Below are 17,941 nucleotides of genomic sequence, written 5' to 3'. Positions count from 1 at the left end.
GAGAAGCAGAATCTAGGGTGTCCCTTCCGGAAGAGACATTTTAAAGTCACAGGAAGCAGTTTTGACACCTGCCCCTGCTCCAGCGAGGATGCTTCCCGGGCCCCTAGGAACCAGGTCTAGGGCCCGGCCTCTCTGCACACCTAGCCTTCTCCCTGCCTGGCCCTGAGGGAAGCCCCGGCCACACAGAGGCCACCGTCCTGGACCCGAGGGCCCCACAGCCCTGTCTCCCTTCCTCTCCCTGGCCCTCCAGGCCTGACTGGCCCCTGGGGTCTGTTGGAGTCCGCTCAGGCTGGGGAGGGAGCTCATGCCAGCAGGCCCCTGGCCGAGGACCTCCCCAAGCAGCCCAACTGGGGGCAGGTGTGTGTCCCCACAGAGCCTGGACCCCAAGTGCAGACTGCTGCTGGGGCTCCTGTGTGGCCCGGTGTTGCTCTGGATCCTGACACAGATCTGGAAGGACAGAGGCTCTGGAAAGAGCATCTAGGCATGACCCCCGCCCCCGAGAGTGCCAGGAACCCACAGGGCAGGGGCCACTCCCAGAAGCAGGCTCCTCCAAGGCCCTTGCTCCCCCTCCCTCCGCTCTGGGTCCCCAGCTGACCTCCCTGCAGCCCCTCCGATGGGAGCCCCCAGGACCCTGTGAGGCCTGTTGTGCCCCTGCCTCCAGCTGGTCCTGGGGGCTCTGGTCTGGGCTGAGATGTCAGTCCCCAGGGAGGCCTCCCCCATGCCTGTCGAGCCCCGACCACCTCCCCATCACACTCACCACCTACACCCCTGCACTGTAGGCCCCCAGGGCAGGGGCCTGATTCCCTGCTGTGTGTGTCCCCCACCCCCAGCCCCTCATCTGCCTGCAGCAAGCGCGATAGGCTGGAAGGAGGAAGCAGCCGGGGCCCAGGGGAGACCAAGGGAAGAAGTGGGGTCAGGCAGTTCCCCTGGGGATGAGGCCAGCCCTGCCTGAGGCTGTGGGAGCCCATGGGGGGAGGCGGAGTCCCCATCCTGGGGGGCTTCCAATGCAGCTGTCAGCCGGACAGCGCCTGGAAGGACCCTGAAGGCCTAGGGGGAGCTGTGCTGACTGGAGGCCCTCATTCGGCCTGGCTGGGGGCTCTCCCTGACGGCCCGCCTGTCCTGCAGGAGACCTGAACATCGGGCTGCTGGATTTCCTTCTGTTCGGCAGCCTGATCGCCGCTGTGGACCCGGTGGCCGTCCTGGCCGTGTTCGAGGAGGTCCACGTCAACGAGGTGCTGTTCATCATCGTCTTTGGGGAGTCGCTGCTGAACGACGCCGTCACCGTGGTGAGTGGGTGCCAGGTGGGCCCAGGGACTTGCCAGGGAGCATCTGGGGCCACCGGGAGGGGACACGCGGTCACGGTGCAGGAACCGTAGAACTGCCTGGGGCCCTCGGTGCAGCGGGCAGAGAACGCGGCCTAAGCGAGGGGCTGGTCCTCTGCTCGCAGCTCCGACTGGAGGAGACGTCCCCATGCCAGCCCCGGGCGCTCGCACCCCTTCCCTTGCCTCCTCCTAACCCAGAACCACTGCCTGTCTCACCAGTTCTGGCAGCGCCTCCCCACCCCCGCCTCGTTCTCAGAGCAGGACACCTCTACCTGGGGGCGTTGGTGCCACCCATTCCTGAACCCCCTAAGGGAGCCGGAGCCGCTAAAACAGCAGGATCTCACTAGGATTCAGGAGGGAAGACGAGCCAGCACCGGCCGCAGCGCTGGCCGCCGTGTGCTTGGAGGCGGCACTGTCTCCAGGAGGGAGCTCGGCAGGGCCCCCGTGTGTGGGCAGGGGCTGGAGGACCCTCAGTCAGGGCATGAGGCCGCAGCACCTCTGCAAAGTGAACAGAAGGTTTGTGAAATGCGGGGACGCTGTCTCAGCCTCAGAGCCGTCGGCCTGGAGCGCCCCAAAGCCACCCCAAGCTGAGCCAAGTTACGGGCAGCCGGCCTGTGTGTCTCTGAGCACCTGCTCCGGACCCCGGGGTCAGCCCCTTCCCTCGTCCCTGGGGTTTTGCAGACACGGCAGGATGTGAAGATCCGTCTTGGCTCTGAGTACCCATGGCCTCGCTAAGACACTCCCTTTTGACATCCCTTTGGGGTTCAGGGGTCTGAAAAGCCCTAAGGTGCTGCTGCAGTTTCCTGACATAGCAGAGAGATGCTCTCCAGGAATTGTGAGCATTAGAGACTTAATCAGAAAACATCTGCACAGCCCCTTGGAGGCTGAGCTGCTCTGTGCCGAGGCTTCTCATCTCTGCAGAAGCTCGAACTGACGTCTGGACCCTACGTTCCACATCCCCTCCCACCCGTGTGTCCACAGAGACACCTGAGCTGAGGTCCAGCTTCAACGCCTTCCGTCCTTGGAGGCTGCCTGCCCAGGCCCCGCGCACGGTCCAGCCTGCCTCACCTCCCTGCCTTTGGGGTCCTCTGACCCCCGGAGCACACCTGGAGAGGGAGGAGCCTGCATCCTGCCCACCGCAGTCCCTCGGCCCCTGGCCCCTCACTGTGGAGTGGCACCTCGTCGGGGGCGGGGGGGGGGGTGTGCAGCCCTGGAAGCGCTGCCCTATCTCCACAACTTCAGCCTGCATGCAGTTCCTGAGCTTTTCATCTTGAAAATCTCGGCGGGATAAGGTGTAAATGTCCACACTTGAAGACGCCAAGGGGTGTGAGCCCACCACAAGGAGCTGGCACCATAGTGAAGTCGCTGAAAATGAAACTCTGGCTTCATCTTGGAAAACAAAACCATTAACCACAGTGGGTTAGCTTTGTGATCATTGCTGCTTTGCTGAGAGTATGAAAGGGTCCCGTTTGCTCCTGAAGGGTCTCCTTCCTTCTAGAATGTTCTTCTGACTCTCATCTCATCTTTGGCCTTTGTCTTATTGACCATTCTTGCCTCCTGGTGGTCTCACTCAGTGATTTTGGGTTTGCAGGATAGGGGGCTGCCAAGGGCTGCTCCTTCCAGCCCAAGTCCTCAAGGCCTGGGCCCTGAGTCGGGACGGGCTGAGCACTGGCGGAGGGCTGACCCGAGGTCATGCCTGCCTCTCTGTTCTCCCAGGTCCTCTACAATGTGTTCGAATCTTTCGTGACGCTGGGAGGTGACAAGGTGACTGGTGTGGACTGCGTGAAAGGCATAGGTATGTGGCTGGTGGGTCTGTGCGCCTGGGGAGTATGGGGTCACGTCTCCTCTCCAGCATGGGGACCCCCTCCAGGCTTCGGCACCAGCACCACCCCCGGGTTCCACAGCTTGTGCGGGGAAAAGGTGTTTCCACTCTGAAGTCTCGGCAGCAGGCCCTCCCATCCACCATGTGTTTCATGAACACAATTTTGCGGGTTCCGGCCACACTGGGGAGGCAGGGGCTGCTGCCCCATGAGACCCACTAGCATGTCTGGTTGGGGGCTTGGATGCTGGTGTCCCAGGGTCCCAGGGATGCCCCTACCCAAGGCCACCTTCTTGGGCTTTCTCTACACGGGGGCGGGGAACCAGGCCTCCCTGCTCTTCACAGGCTGCCTCTCAGGGCAAGAACTGGCTTCTTGTTTGCTGAGTTATTGGCGCCTCTGTGGGGGTTACCAGGCAACCCACAGTGAGGAATGGTCTGGAAGGACGGCTGGTCAGCCAGCCCACACGGGCCAGCCACGCCCGGCCACAAAGGGCCTTTCAGGCAGCTCAGCCAGCATCCTCCACCCGCAGTGTCCTTCTTCGTGGTGAGCCTAGGAGGCACGCTGGTGGGTGTTATCTTTGCCTTCCTGCTGTCACTGGTCACCCGCTTCACCAAGCACGTGCGTATCATCGAGCCGGGCTTCGTGTTCATCATCTCTTACCTGTCCTACCTCACATCTGAGATGCTATCGCTGTCAGCTATCTTGGCGTGAGTTCCCCTCACTCCCACGGCCCAGGGGCCAGAGCTATATAGTGTCTGGGCCACACACTGGTGTGCGGGGGTGGGGGGCAGGGGCACTCCACAGCACAACCAAGCAGCTATGCCAAGGATGGGAGAGGAGGGGAGAGGAAGGGAGAAGGGAAAGGGTGCGGGAGGGAGAGGGGGTGCGGGAGGGGGAGAGGAGGAGGGAAAGGATGAGGGAGGGGAAGGGGGACAAGGAGGGGAGGAGGGAAGGGAGGGAGGGGGAAGGGAGGGGGAGGAGGAAGGGAGGGAGAGGAGGAGGGAGAGGGTGGGGGAGAGGGTGGGGGAGGAGAGAGGGTGGGGGAGGAAGGAGGGGACCCTCTCCTCTGGGGCAAAACATTCCTGGCCCCTCCTGGCCCCCTCTACCCAGCCACCTCCCTGTGAGGGGTGAGAAGCCACTGTATGGGTGAAGAATCCGGCCTATTCAGGTTTTAAATCATGAGTTGGCCTTTTCACAGAACTGCCCTTGAGCTCTGCCTACACACAGCCTCTTCTGGGTGCTCTGGGCAGGAAGCTGGCAGGCACCCCGTGACCCACATCTGCCCCAGCACCTCCCCCCAGAGCCAGCTGCTGGCCTGTGGTCAGGCGCAGACAGCCCACTGGGTGGCTCGGGGCTCAGGTCTTGGGGGGCTGCTGGGACCTGGGCCCAGCTCTGAGAGAACACCCATCAGTGGGTGGGTGGGTGGGTACCCAGGACGCAGACCCTCGGGCCCCGTCCCGGCAGCTCACGGCCCCTGGTTTCACTGCGTGCCTGTCCCACCCCCAGCATCACCTTCTGCGGCATCTGCTGTCAGAAGTACGTGAAGGCTAACATCTCTGAGCAGTCAGCCACCACCGTGCGCTACACCATGAAGATGCTGGCCAGTGGGGCAGAGACCATCATCTTCATGTTTCTTGGCATCTCGGCCGTGAACCCCCTCATCTGGAAGTGGAACACGGCCTTCGTGCTCCTGACCCTGGTCTTCATCTCTGTGTACCGGGCCATTGGTGAGGGCGCTGGTGGGGGCGGGTACTGGGGATGAGGGGTGTATGAGATAATGACAGGGATGATGGAGAGGTGGGGAGTGGCAGGGGGATGGGGATGATGAGGGTGAGGGGAGACGATGGGGGATGACCAAGAGGAGGGAGATTAGAGGAGATAATGGGGAGGAGGAGGATGGAGAGGAGGGGAGAGGATGGGGGATGATGGGGATGACAAAGATGAGAGGAGATGGTGGGGATGAGGGGAGAGGATGAGGGATGGGGATGATGGGGATGAGGGAGATGACAGGGAGGAGGGGCAACGACAGGGATGCTCAGGGCATAAGGTGTCCAGGGATGGGGGGCGGTGGTGGGCTGTGGGCATGACTAGGGATGGTGAGGATGGTGGAGGGCGGACACTAGGGCCCGGCTGAGGGAGCCTGTGGGGAGCCAGGATGTGGGGTTTGTGTGGCCCAGGGAGGAGCAGGCTCCAAACCCTGGGGAGCCTCAGCATGGCCAGGCCAGTGGTTATCATCAGCGAAGGTTTAGGCTCTCTGATGGACGGCCTTGTTCCCTTGAGATAGAGGTAGCATAGTGAGGGGTCAGGGTAGAAGGTTCTAGAACCCAGGGGAATCCATTTGGTTTCCCCTGGACTCACTGTGGATGCAGTCACTGAGGAAGCAGATGATGCTGCTGCGGTGAGGCAGGGGCCCTGCTGGCTGCCGTGACCATGACCCATGACCGAGCTGGCCATCGCTGTGTTTGTGTAGGGGTGGGGGTAGGGGACCACCTGTGCTTCCTGGGGCCTGGGGGCTCCGAGGAGCGGCTGCCAGAGCAAGGCAGGGTCGGTGGTCCCGGAGCTGCCTGAGCCACCAGAACGTGAGGCCTCGGCTGAGCCATGGGGTGGTTTGGCCCACGGCCAAGAGAGAGTTCCGGTATAGACAGTGTAGACAGTGTAGATGGTGTAGACAGTGTAGACACAGGGGAGAGGGTGTGGGGAGAGCAGGGCTACAGGCTGCAGTTTTTGTGACCCGTTGCTGGGAGCAGAATCCATCAATGCCTGAGGAGGGAATCCCCCATGTGCTCCCCACAGGGCGAGGTGGAGCTGGGAGGGGTGAGGGGGGTATGTGTGAGGGAGCTGGGAGGGGTGAGGGGGGTGTGTGAGGGAGCTGGGAGGGGTGAGGGGTGTGTGTGGGAGCTGGGAGGGGTGAGGGGTGTGTGTGTGAGGGAGCTGGGTGTGTGTGTGAGGGAGCTGGGAGGGGCGAGGGGGGTGTGTGAGGGAGCTGGGAGGGGTGAGGGGGGTGTGTGAGGGAGCTGGGAGGGGTGAGGGGTGTGTGTGTGAGGGAGCTGGGGGGGTGACGGGGGTGTGTGAGGGAGCTGGGGGGTAAGGTGTGGGTAAGGAAGATGGGAGGGGTTTGTGAGATGAGTTGGGAGGGGTGGGGAGGGAGGGAGAGGGGAGGGGTGAGGGAGCCAGGAGGGCTGGGGGGGTGTGGTGGTGAGGGAGGGAGGGATGGCGGTGCTGGGGGGAGGGGGAGGGGGGAGGCAGCCTCCGCCGGCCCCGCCCCGTGCCCTGGAGCTCAGCCCAGCCCCCGGCAGGTGTCGTCCTCCAGACGTGGGTTCTGAACCGGTACCGGATGGTGCAGCTGGAGATCATAGACCAGGTGGTCATGTCTTACGGCGGCCTGCGCGGGGCCGTGGCCTTCGCCCTGGTCGTCCTCCTGGACGAGAAGAAGGTGAAGGAGAGGAACCTGTTCGTCAGCACCACCATCATCGTGGTCTTCTTCACCGTCATCTTCCAGGTAGGGGGGAGGCCGTGACCTGCCTGTCCCCTGACCCCGCCTGCCAGCCCCACGCTGCCACCAGCCTCTCCAGCCTCTAGGCCCTAATTGGTTTTTACTATTTTAGTAACTAGGAGCCGTTTTGTAGGTTTTCATGTGGCCCCACAGGGGACGCGGCACCATTTGGTCTAGAAACGTCCTCCCTCCTTCCCATGCTGCTGGCTGATGAAGCCCCAGTTAGGGTGGCGTTGCCCAGGGCCCCCCCAGGGCAGTGTCCCACTTCAGCCACCCTGGAGCCCTCAGAGCAGCATCAGGGCCCCCTGCACCTGGGGGTGGCCGCGGACTCACGTCCCAGGGGCTCTGTGGGTCAGGCTGGGCCCTGGGGTGGAGCCCACCGGCCACCAGGGTTGTCCCCGTCTTCCAGGGCCTGACCATCAAGCCCCTGGTGCAGTGGCTGAAGGTGAAAAGGAGTGAACATCGGGAGCCCAAGCTCAACGAGAAGCTGCATGGCCGGGTAGGAGCCGGGCGGGGTGGGGGTGTGGGGAAGGGGGGCCGGGGTGGGGGCAGCCCTCCACGTGATGCTAATGCCCCTCTCCTTCCCCTGAAAGGCTTTTGACCACATTCTCTCAGCCATTGAGGACATATCCGGGCAAATTGGACACAATTACCTCAGAGACAAGTAAGTGGCAGCAGGTGCCCTGGCTGTACGGAAACGAGGACACGTGGAGCCATGTTGGTCTCCACTGTCAGCTCCCCTCCCTCTGCCTTTGACGGAGGATGGAGGACAGAGGACACACAGGGTAGAAAGAGCTGCTCACCTGCCTGTAAACCAACCCCACAAAGCCCTAGGGAACCAAGAACACTTCCTTGGAAGGGGCCAGAAGGTTGCTTGTCAGACTGAGACTCCTCCTCCCCCTGGGAGGCCCATCCCCCTCCTCCCCCTCCTCTCCCTGGGACCCCCATCCCCCTAGGACCCCCCTCCCTCCCCACCCTTCCCCCTCTCCCTCTCCACCCCTCCCCTCTTCCTCCTGGGACTCCCCTCCCCCGGGACCCCCTCCCTCTTCTTCCCCCTGTCCCTCCCCCTGAGATCCCTCCTCCCCACCCCCAGCCCCTCTTCTCCCTCCCCCACCACATGGGGCTCAGCTGGATGTTACCCCTCTGATCAGCCCTGGCACTGTGCTCTCCTGAACCAGTACTCTGTGCAGGATTTAGAGCCTGGTTCTCCCCACAGGGGTCCCTCCTCCCCCAGCCAATCCCTCTGCAGGAAAATGTGCCCACTTCCCTGTAGCCAAGGCCTGAGGGCCCCGGGGCCCTGCCCTCACCCAACCCCACCCTTTCCAGAAGGTTAGAGTCACTGGAAAGCTCTGCAATACTGTATTAAATGAGAAAACAGAATCCATAATTCCACATACATTCTGGTGAGACAGGCCTTCAGGCAGGAAGGAAGGAACAGAGCACAGATGAGGAACCAGCACCCCTGATGTTTATTGCTTTCATTTTAGAACTCACCTTTGTGGTTGTTGGGTGAATAAAAATCAGGGTGGGGGGCGGGAGGGCGTCCCCTGGTCTGAGCTCCTGGGAGACCCGTGCATACAGGTCTGGGCAGTGGGAGACCTGGGCCCACCAGACCCCTGCTTCCCACCCCCACCTGCTGCCAGGGGCCCCGTCCATCCTGGGGCCACCCCAGCGTTGACCTCTGTGTTGCTTTGAACCCCCCCCCCAGGTGGTCCAATTTTGATAGGAAATTCCTCAGCAAAATCCTTATGAGAAAGTCTGCTCAGAAGTCACGCGATCGGATTCTCAATGTTTTCCATGAACTCAACCTGAAAGATGCCATCAGCTATGTGGCTGAGGTACCAGAACATTCCATGTGTTCTCTTTGTGAGAGCTGGGGGCTGAACCAACACCCAGACATGGGATGCGGGCAGCCACTGGGGTCTCAGGCACTGGGCCAGGGAAGGCCCCCCACCCGAGGCCCAGCAGCACCATGCCGGGGTCAATGACGAGTTCACCCCGTTAAGATCATGGGTCCCCCGATACCCCGAGAATGGCTGCGGGAGCTGAGGCACAGAACCCTCCCCCACGGCTCTCTGTAGGACACTCTAGGGCCTCATGGAGTCATGCCCCCAATATAAGTGTGCACACGGTATGCACAGCCGTGCAGTGTGAGGTAGATGAGTAGGCTCCAGGTGCACATAAGGATGAGGGACAGGCCCTGCCACATGGGCCGCACAGTGACTCTGGATCCCGTAGTGTCTGAGGCCGTGTGCCCTGCACCAACCCACAGCCTCCCAGGGACTGGGGATGTCAGAGTGACTCAGTCATACAGGTCTCTCTCAGGTTAAACCCACTCCTCCGGGGACACAGTCTGGCTGGCCCCTCCCTGGTAGCCACAGGCCTCCAAGTGGCACTTCCTGGCTTCTCAGTGCACACGTGTGACCATCCCTTGGTCGTTGCATCGATCACTCAGCTGCCTTTGCCCCACTGTGTCCCCACACATGGCCCCTGGCCTGAGGTCACCTGGCGCCTAGCCAGCTTGGACCCACATGGGGCCTGGTGAGCTAGAGGTCTGCACTTCCCTTTGGAGGGACAAGCCCTCTTAGCAAGCCCTTGACCTCGTAGAGGGTGGAGCCCTAGAAGCATCTGTTCTTTCAGGGGGGACATGGATCCCTATCTCCAGGGGCTTGTCCACACCCGGTGTACAGCCCGATGCCCCAGCACAACCCAGGGTCCCTCCCAGGCATAGGCGGGCAGGGGCTGCAGGCAGATGAGTACCTACTGAGCTGTGCTGGGCCAACCCCACTCCCCTGGGCTCCAGTCCCTGAACTGCAGACCCCGGCAGGACAAGGACACCTGCTGTCTGCCCTCTGGCCCTGGGTGGGGAGAGTTCAATGCCCGGATCTCCGCCCTCGGGGGCTCTAGAGCCAGGATGAGGGATCAGAAGAGGCGGTCCTGACTGTGAGTGCAGTGTGTCCCTGGGACACAGTGATGCCCCAGCCCCACATGGAAGGTGCAGGCATTGGCAGGGCCCCCACTGCCCACCACACCACGTGCGCCGGCCCATGATTCTATTGTTCCCCTCTCTGGGGCACCGAGGATGGGCTGGCTGGGAGTCCCCAGGGCCCTGGGGGCACTTCCCCAGTCCTGTGGGGAGCTGCAGTGTCTCCTGGCACCCCGTGCCCCCAAGGGGCTGGTTCAGGGACCCAGGGTTCCCTCTTCCCTTTCCTTTTCGACCATTCAGCGTGGCCTCACTGTGGCCTCAGCTCTCCGGGGCTGGCGGTCACCTGGCTGTGAGGCACGCCAGGCTGTGCGTGAACAAAGACTGTCTCCTGCCCACAGGGAGAGCGCCGTGGGTCCCTGGCCTTTATCCGCTCCCCAAGCACTGACAACATGGTCAACGTGGACTTCAGCACGCCACGGCCCTCAACCGTGGAGGCCTCGGTGTCTTACCTCCTGTACGTGCCCAGGTTCACACTGGCTCTGCCAGAAGAGGCCATCCCCCACCCCTGCCCCCTCACCCCCCCACCCCCTGCTGTGACCCTAGTGGCTGCTGGCTGCTGTGGGCGGGGGTCTTGCCTGACCTGACCTGTACTTCCCAGGCCTTCCTGGGCACAGGCAGCAGGGCCCCTCCGGACAGACACTGGCCAATGGACATGTAGGGGAACTGAGAGCCATCAGGGGTCGAATAAAGACCCCTGGCTGGGCCCCTGAGGGGTCCAGGGAGGGTGTGCACACAGGTGCCAGGTGTTCCCCTGCACGATGCACCTGGAGTAAATGCTAGCATTTGCCTGATGTGAGACTAAGGGTGGGGAGGGCCAGATGGAGATTTGGGGCTGAGACCTCATCCCTGGTGCCCCTACACCCACCCCTGGTCCTGGATTCTGGACCTCTTGACTCTGTAGGGCTGCATGGCTGGGGCTTGCTCAGCTGGTGTGCAGGTACCGGGCTGGAGGGGAGTGAGTTTAGGAGGGCAGGGGGCCGGTGGTGGTCAGGCTCATGGGTGAGGGGCAGGAAGGCCAGGCGATCACCGAGGCCCCCATACAGGAGGGAGAATGTCAGTGCGGTGTGCCTGGACATGCAGTCCCTGGAACAGAGGAGGAGAAGCATCCGTGACACGGAGGACATGGTCACTCACCACACCCTGCAGCAGTACCTGTACAAGCCCCGGCAGGAGGTGGGTGTGCAGAGTCTGGGCGGGGTTCAGCCCTCAGGCGCCTCCCGACCCTGGTACAGAGGTCCTCACAAGAGTGCAGTGAAGGCTCAGGCTGAGAAGGGCTGCGGGAGGCGGTGGCCTGGGCTCTCCCGCACCTGGGTCTGTCTGGCTGGGGTCGGGGCAGCCCCGGCACCCCCACCCCGTGAGCTGTCCTCCCACGCCCCACGTGTGACCGTCCCGCCTGCCTCTGCCCCAGTACAAGCACCTGTACAGTCGGCACGAGCTAACTCCCAACGAGGACGAGAAGCAGGACAAGGAGATCTTCCACAGGACCATGCGGAAGCGCCTGGAGTCCTTCAAGTCTGCCAAGCTGGGCATCGGCCAGAACAAAAAGGCGGCGAAGCTGTACAAGAGGGAACGTGCCCAGAAGCGGGTGAGGGCCAGGGACCGTGGGGCTGCCTGGGGGCAGGGGTCACACCCGCAGGGTCAGGCCTGTGGGAGTCTGCACCTGTAGCCCCCTCACAGAGCAGAGCTCCCCTGGGGCCGTTGGGGCCCGGGTGCGGCTGTGCCCACACCCGCTAACAGTTTCCTTTTGCTTCTCAGAGAAATAGCAGTATTCCCAACGGGAAACTGCCCCTGGAGAGCCCCGTGCACAATTTCACCATTAACGAGAAAGGTACGGGTTGGGGCCGGGGCAGCACACACGCTCACCAGCAGGACCCAGGGATGGTGATGGGGCAGCCGGGGTGCAGAGGGCCATCCTGCCACGGACGCCCTTCCCCTCGGCAGCCAGGTCAGGGCAGGTGAGGGCCCCAGGCACTGGGGCCGGTGGGCAGCGCCCCCAAGGGGGTCCCACACTCCCGGGCCCAAGGGCCAGGCTGGGTGGGGAGGAGGCGTGGGGCCAGGAGGGGTGGATGCACTGTGTGGGCACTGCCACCCGGCCAGCCACCCAGATGGGATGGGCAATGACCCTGGGGTGCTCTGCCAGCTGCTCGGGGTTGTCTGCTAAGGGCACTAAGCGGGGTGTCTGCAGCCAGCCCACGTCCCTCATGCTGCCCTCCCTTCCACCAGATTTGGAACTTTCAGACCCAGAGGAGGCTCCTGACTATGGTGCCGAAGCGGGTGGGGGGATCGAGTTCCTGGCGAACATCACTCAAGACGCCACGGCGACGGACTCCCCTTCAGGTGAGGGCTGGGGCCGGCCCTCCTTGGCCCCAGAAGTGGGCACGTCGTTGGTGGTTATGGGGTCCGCAGGGCCAGGGAGGCCTGGTGCTGGGTCCACGTGGGGGTGAGTTGCAAGTGGGGAGCAGGGAGCTGTCCCCTGCCCGGCCTGCCGTAGATGGAGAGACACAGCAGACCCCAGATACCTTCCAGTGACCTTCCAGGTGTCGGCGGCAGCAGGACAACTGTCGGCTGCACCCTTCCTCCCTGCTGTCCAGGTTCACCTTTGCCCTTTCTCCTAGGGATTGACAACCCCGTCTTCTCCCCGGATGAGGACCTGGGCATCCTCTCCAGGGTGCCACCCTGGCTGTCCCCCGGGGAGACAGTGGTGCCTTCCCAGAGGGCTCGTGTGCAGATCCCCTGCTCTCCGGGCAACTTCCACCGCCTGGCGCCCTTCCGCCTCAGCACCAAGTCCGTGGACTCCTTTCTGCAGGCCGATGGCCCCGAGGAGCAGCCGCACACGACCCTCCCTGAGTCCACGCACATGTAACTCCTGACCCCGCCTGACACCTGCTCTCTCCTCAGCTCCTCTCCCCTAGCTGGCTGCCTTTCTGGCTCTGGACCTGAGTTCTGCTCACTCTTCCTCCCTCTAAGCCTCTTTTCCAGCTGCACGTTTCTTAGGACACCCTTCCGAGTCTCACCTTCTCCTGCTGAGATGTCAGGATCCAGAGCTGTTTGAGATCTCTAAGCCCCGGGCTCTGGGCTCCGCCATGAGCCTGTCCTGAGCTCAGAGCAGGGCTGGGTGGGGGCTGCGTGGGCACATCTCTTTTTCTCCCCGAAGGCCCTGGGGCTTTGGGAAAGGCCCATGTGAAAGAAGTGAGTCCAGGAGAAGAGCATCGGGTCCCTTTTGGCCTCATACAGACGAGCTCCAGGAAAGGGTCCAGGGGAGTGGGGGGGGCAAGCCTCTCCAGGTCAGAGCAGCCCCCGCTTTGGAGGGGAGGCCAGAGCAGGCGGTCTTGGGGGCGGGGCAAGGCAAGGTGGCAGGCAGGGGCGTGGCACCTACTCTGCAGGAAAGAGGGTTTGCCCCTTGATGCAAGGTTTTGGGTTCATTTCATGTTTCCTTTGGGTGTTTGGTGGGTGCTTGGGAGGAAACAGGAAACCTGCCCCAGCACAGGAGGGGCTCACGCAGGACGCTTTCCCACTTATTCCAACTGAAGCAGGAGCTGCTGTGATTCTCTCCTACGGAGGCTTGAAGGGGCGTCCATCCCTTCCCTGTGGGGTGTTCCAGCAAGTGTGAGGGGCGCTGCCTGGTGCAGCCTTAGCCTCGCTTTGCCGGGGTGGGGGGGTGTTACCGGGGAGTGAGCTCGTGGGAAACGCCGGGTGGGCAGGACCTCTGGGTGCTTCTGCTGCTCCTCTGCCGTCTCCCGGCTTCTGCCTCTGAACCCCACACCCTCCTCCACCCGGAGAGGCCGCGCGGCGGGGACCATCTCCCGGCAGGGTGGCTGCCAGGGCGGGCACACACTGGACACCCAGGGGCTGCAGGAGCTAGTCCGCCCCCGACCCGGTCACCGTGGGCCGCGCTGGCCACACGGCCAGGCCAGGGCCGGAGACTGTACCGGTGGTGGCGGTGGGGCCCTGGACGATGTGGGGGGGTCCACGGGCCGGGGTGTCCCTGTGATTCCGTCCCCGCCCGGGGGCTGTGGCAGCTCCGCCCGCCCCACCCGCAGGGACCCGAGGCCCCCGCCGGTGCCCGCGGCGCTCACGCCGTCTTCCCCTGCAGGTGACACGGGCTCCGATGTGCCGCTGACCGGACGCGCGTCCCCTCCCGCCGCCGAGAAGCCCGCGCTCCCCGCGCGCTCCCCGCGCCCGCGCGCCCGCAGCCCGGCCCCGCCCGCCGCGGCCCCGCCCGAGGCCCCGCCCCCCGAGGCCCCGCCCGCCGCGCCGTCCGACCGCGAGGCGGGGGCGGGGGCGGGGCCGGAGCGCCGCGGGGGGCCGGGCGCGCATGCGCGGTCGGCGGCGGCGCGCAGGGTGCACAGCCGGCGCTCGTTCCAGCGGCCCCGCGCGCGCCGCCGCCCGGCGCTGCTGAAGCTCGCGTCCCTGCCGCCGTCGTGCCACGCGCCGCCGCACGCGCTGGAGCAGGAGGAGACGCCGCTGTGACCCGAGGCCACCTGCGCCGGCCACCTGCGCGGCCCCAGCGCGTCACCGCCCCGCAGGTGGGCTCCGTCCACCGCCCCGCAGGTGGGCTCCGTCCGGCTCCAGGTCTTGCCGCTTGGCGTCCTCCCTCCCATCAACACTGCCAGGGACACGGAGCCCCCGTGAAGTGACGTGGGCGGGCCAGGTGCGGACGCTGCGTTGCAGGCCCGCCCCTCGGGGATGTGGGCAGCCCGGCCCTACCTGGCCCCTCCGGTCCACTCCCCGTGCCCCGCACTGCCTGTCCCCTTAGGGACTGTCGCGTGCTCACCCTTTGTGTGTTGTGAGGTCAGAGCCCAGCACCGGGGTGGCTCTGGCCCAGGTGTGGGTGGGGCGGCCTGTGGATGCAGGTGCTGCGGGGGCACCTGGTCTCCGGCCGGAGCAGTCCCGCGGACACCGACACCGGGAGATGGCCCAGGCTGTGTCACAGGTTGCACCGGCCGTGTGGACAGGTCTACACAGCTCCAGCTGAGCCTGGCAGGGCTGTCACTTAGCAAGCACCTTCATGGGGTCAAGGCCTGGTGGGCGGAGCTGCCTACCCACGTGGAGTGCCAGGAGACTTGGCACAGGGCACAGGCCCGCCCCCCCCCAGCCCTGAGAATGTTGTAGCCCACAGTCTCACCCCCTCCAGGGTCTCAGGGACAGGGCTGCCTCCTTCACCTCCCACCCCAGAGGGAGACCCATCTGGCGGTCCAGTGGGGGGAGCGGCTGAGGTGGGTGAGGAGGCTGCCCCAGTGAGCCCAGGACGGGGCCCTCATGTGCCCTGGCCTGGCCCTCAGACTGGGTTTTGCGTGAGAAAGACGTAGTAAAGATCAGAGGGATACGGACACTCCTAGAAGCTTTTCTCAAGAGGCCCGGCCCTGTTCTGCTCAGGAGCGTCAGCTGTGCCGGGACCACACTGTGATGGTATAAATTCCCACAGCCCTCACAGTGAGGCCGGTAGCACTTTGTAGGGTTTTAATCGTGCTCATTGGGATGCTGCTGGAAAGAGGCTGTACATCTGCTGTTTACACCTTTGCCATAGGCTGTTCAGCAACACGAAGCTCCTGACCCTGATGGCAGCAGATCTTCTCCTTACTGGAATCACACATACCTGGTTGGGTTGGGCTTTCCACAGTTACCCCACAGTGTGCAACCATTATGACCAATTCCATAAGCACAAACTCCAGCCATTACCCACAGAACAAAACCTGCCTGTCAGTGAGCCCAGGCCCCGCAGCAACTGGGCCCATGGCCAGGAGGGCACATGCCCTGTCCGCTCCCTGCAGAGTGCTTCGTCCAGATCAGGGAGGCCCTGACACACCAGGGCCTCCAGGGTCCCCAGCCCAGCTGGTCTGGCACCTCCAGCTGCCTTAACAACTCACCTGGGCCCAGTTTCCAGCTGCAGAGCAGAGGCTGAGTCAGGGGAAGTGGGTCAGAGGCATCCCCTCAACACCAGAGGTAGTAAACCGGCAGGTGATGCATCTGTTTGACAGATGGCTCCTGGCTCAGCACTTGGCTAGGGTTTTCTGTGCTGGACGGCCAGTTCGCTGAACGGCCACGAGGGAACCCCAGTCCAGGTAGGAAGCCTCCCTGGTGGAATCCCACATTTCAAGCCCTAGAGAAAGTGCTGGTGTTTCCTCTGTGGACAGTCCTATGTGCCCTAGTGCTGTGGATACATTTCATAGACAAGAATCCTAGCCGTTCTTGTCGTTGTAAAACAGAATGTAAACAACGTCTTATGAATGTATTTCCTTAGGAAAGCTGTTGTAAAATTTTTTATTAGAAAAATTCCTATTTATTTCGTACTGAACTTTGGCCTACTTTATGGTAGACTATAAAGAACACAAATCTACGAGTTGCTAATTCTCACTTCTGTATTTTCTTGAAAATAACTTTGTTACAGTGCTTCTGTACTGTGTACTAGTGATCTTCTATTGTGAAAGGAGATTTAAAATTTTCATTGAAACTCCAGTAGAAATGTACGCTGAGTTAGGAGTGGTGAAAATTGTGTATGTGAATTTGGTGAATGTAATCTTAGTCAATTTTGTGAACCCCTGATCACAGAACAATGTGCCTTACAGGGCTGCCCTGGATGCGCTGGACAGGGGCCCATCACAGACCCTGTCACACCTGCACGATCAAGTCTATTAAACATGTTTCAAGGCACTGTGGGTGGAAACTTTGTGAGAAATCGTATGGAGGAGATTTAAGGGGCAGTTTGCTCTGGCACTGAAATCAACATTGACATGCACGTGCGTGCCAGAGGCAGCCCCTTCTATGGCGCAAGGTGGGCACTGGGACTGGCGACGGCTGCACATCCTGGGCCGAGAGCTGGTTCCATGTCCCAGCCATAGGTGGGCGGATGCCATCACGCACTCAGACTCATCCCTGCACACAGGGCGCAGGCCCTGGAAAGGGCAGAGCAGGAGCCACCCAGCCAGAGTGGAAAGATGAAGCCCCTGAGATGTTGAGAGGGGGTGGGCCCAGGGCTGAGGAGAGGGGCTGGTGGAGCCGGGCCCAGAGCCTGAGTGGGCAAGGGCAGGCTCTGACGGTCAAGAGGAGGCTGATGGGAGGGCAGAAGTGTGGGTGACCCGACTCAGAGCTGCACACCTGCCCCTGCAGAGAAAGTGAGTGCACAAGCACGGGTGTGGAGGGCTGCACACCTGCCCCTGCAGAGAAAGTGAGTGCACAAGCACGGGTGTGGAGGGAGGGGCAGAGAGAGAGAGAGAGAGGATCTGAAGCCGATTCCCCGCTGAGCACAGATCCCGACACGGGGTTCCATCTCATGACCCCGGGATCACGACCTGAGCTGAAATCAGAGTCCAACGCTCAAACAACAGAGCCTCCCAGACACCCCCAGACACATCTTTTACTTTTTAATTTTAAAAAAATTTTTTACCAAGCAAGGGGAGCAGTTGAGGGAGAGGGAGAAGCAGACTCCCCGCTGAGCAGGGAGCCCGATGCGGACTCGATCCCAGGACCCGGAACCATGACCTGAGCTGACGGCAGACGCTTCACTAACGGAGCCTCCCAGGTGCCCCCAGACACATCTCTTAATAGTTAAAATCTTGATGTTTAATTTTTAAATTTTTATTTATGAGAGACACAGAGAGAGGCAGAGACATAGGCAGAAGGAGTAGTAGTCTCCATGCAGGAAGCCCGATGCGGGACTCCATCCCAGGACCCCAGGATCACACCCTGAGCCTAAGGCGGAAGCCCAATCGCTGAGCCACCCAGGTGTCCCTGATGTTTATTTTAAAAAGAAAATAGCACATCAATGCCAAGTCTGCAGGTAGTTTTTTTAAGAGGAGTCTAATCAAATTTTAGCCATTTCAAAGCTGATAGGAAGGAGTCCCAAAGAGCAGGGGTTCTAGGACTAAGCCAAGTACTGCAAACTGGTCAGCTTAAAACAATAAACTCACTAAGAGGCCCCAGTGAGGCCAAGGCCTTGCTTCTCTGCTCCTGTGGGGAGTCCTCTGGCCACATCTGTCTGTGTCCATCCGTGTCCGGTGCTCTGGGGCTGGGAGGAGCATCACTTCAACCCGCCGTGTCTGTTGCAGCCCCACTGGCTCTTCCCAGGCCTGCTGTTCAGGGAGCCCCTCTCTGGGCTTCTCCCGGCTCTGAGCCATGTGTCCTTGCAGGGCCGTGCCATATCCAGGAGGGCGGGCGGGGCAGCCAGCAGCCCCCGTGTGGCCCTCCCTCTCCAGGCACTCCGTGCGTGGACTATATGCAGCCCTCCAGGTAAGCATCAGTGTCTGTGCTCACATGACTACACTATGGTGTTCAGGAGACCCCTCCACCATGCCCTGGAAATCCGATGAATAAAACTTTAATG

General features: G+C 62.3%; 1 protein-coding gene across 1 annotated transcript in view; it reads left to right on the top strand.

The window, feature by feature from the left end:
* SLC9A3 (solute carrier family 9 member A3) overlaps positions 1-16,272 on the top strand; it is a 43,026-nt gene extending 26,754 nt beyond the window's left edge. Inside the window, exons 3-16 of the mRNA XM_072752654.1 lie at positions 1,126-1,286; positions 3,039-3,117; positions 3,672-3,849; positions 4,649-4,869; positions 6,439-6,641; positions 7,045-7,134; positions 7,229-7,299; positions 8,344-8,473; positions 9,960-10,075; positions 10,665-10,794; positions 11,030-11,206; positions 11,377-11,449; positions 11,845-11,958; positions 12,237-16,272. Coding sequence (XP_072608755.1) covers positions 1,126-1,286; positions 3,039-3,117; positions 3,672-3,849; positions 4,649-4,869; positions 6,439-6,641; positions 7,045-7,134; positions 7,229-7,299; positions 8,344-8,473; positions 9,960-10,075; positions 10,665-10,794; positions 11,030-11,206; positions 11,377-11,449; positions 11,845-11,958; positions 12,237-12,484 — 1,991 coding nt within the window. The 3' untranslated portion in view covers positions 12,485-16,272. The remainder of the gene's footprint in view (positions 1-1,125; positions 1,287-3,038; positions 3,118-3,671; positions 3,850-4,648; positions 4,870-6,438; positions 6,642-7,044; positions 7,135-7,228; positions 7,300-8,343; positions 8,474-9,959; positions 10,076-10,664; positions 10,795-11,029; positions 11,207-11,376; positions 11,450-11,844; positions 11,959-12,236) is intronic.
* Positions 16,273-17,941: the final 1,669 nt, after the last annotated feature.

This window comes from Vulpes vulpes, chromosome 3 (genome assembly GCF_048418805.1).
Source record: "Vulpes vulpes isolate BD-2025 chromosome 3, VulVul3, whole genome shotgun sequence".
NCBI classification, from domain to species: Eukaryota; Metazoa; Chordata; class Mammalia; order Carnivora; family Canidae; genus Vulpes; species Vulpes vulpes.
This window is presented reverse-complemented; position numbering and strand designations above follow the sequence as displayed.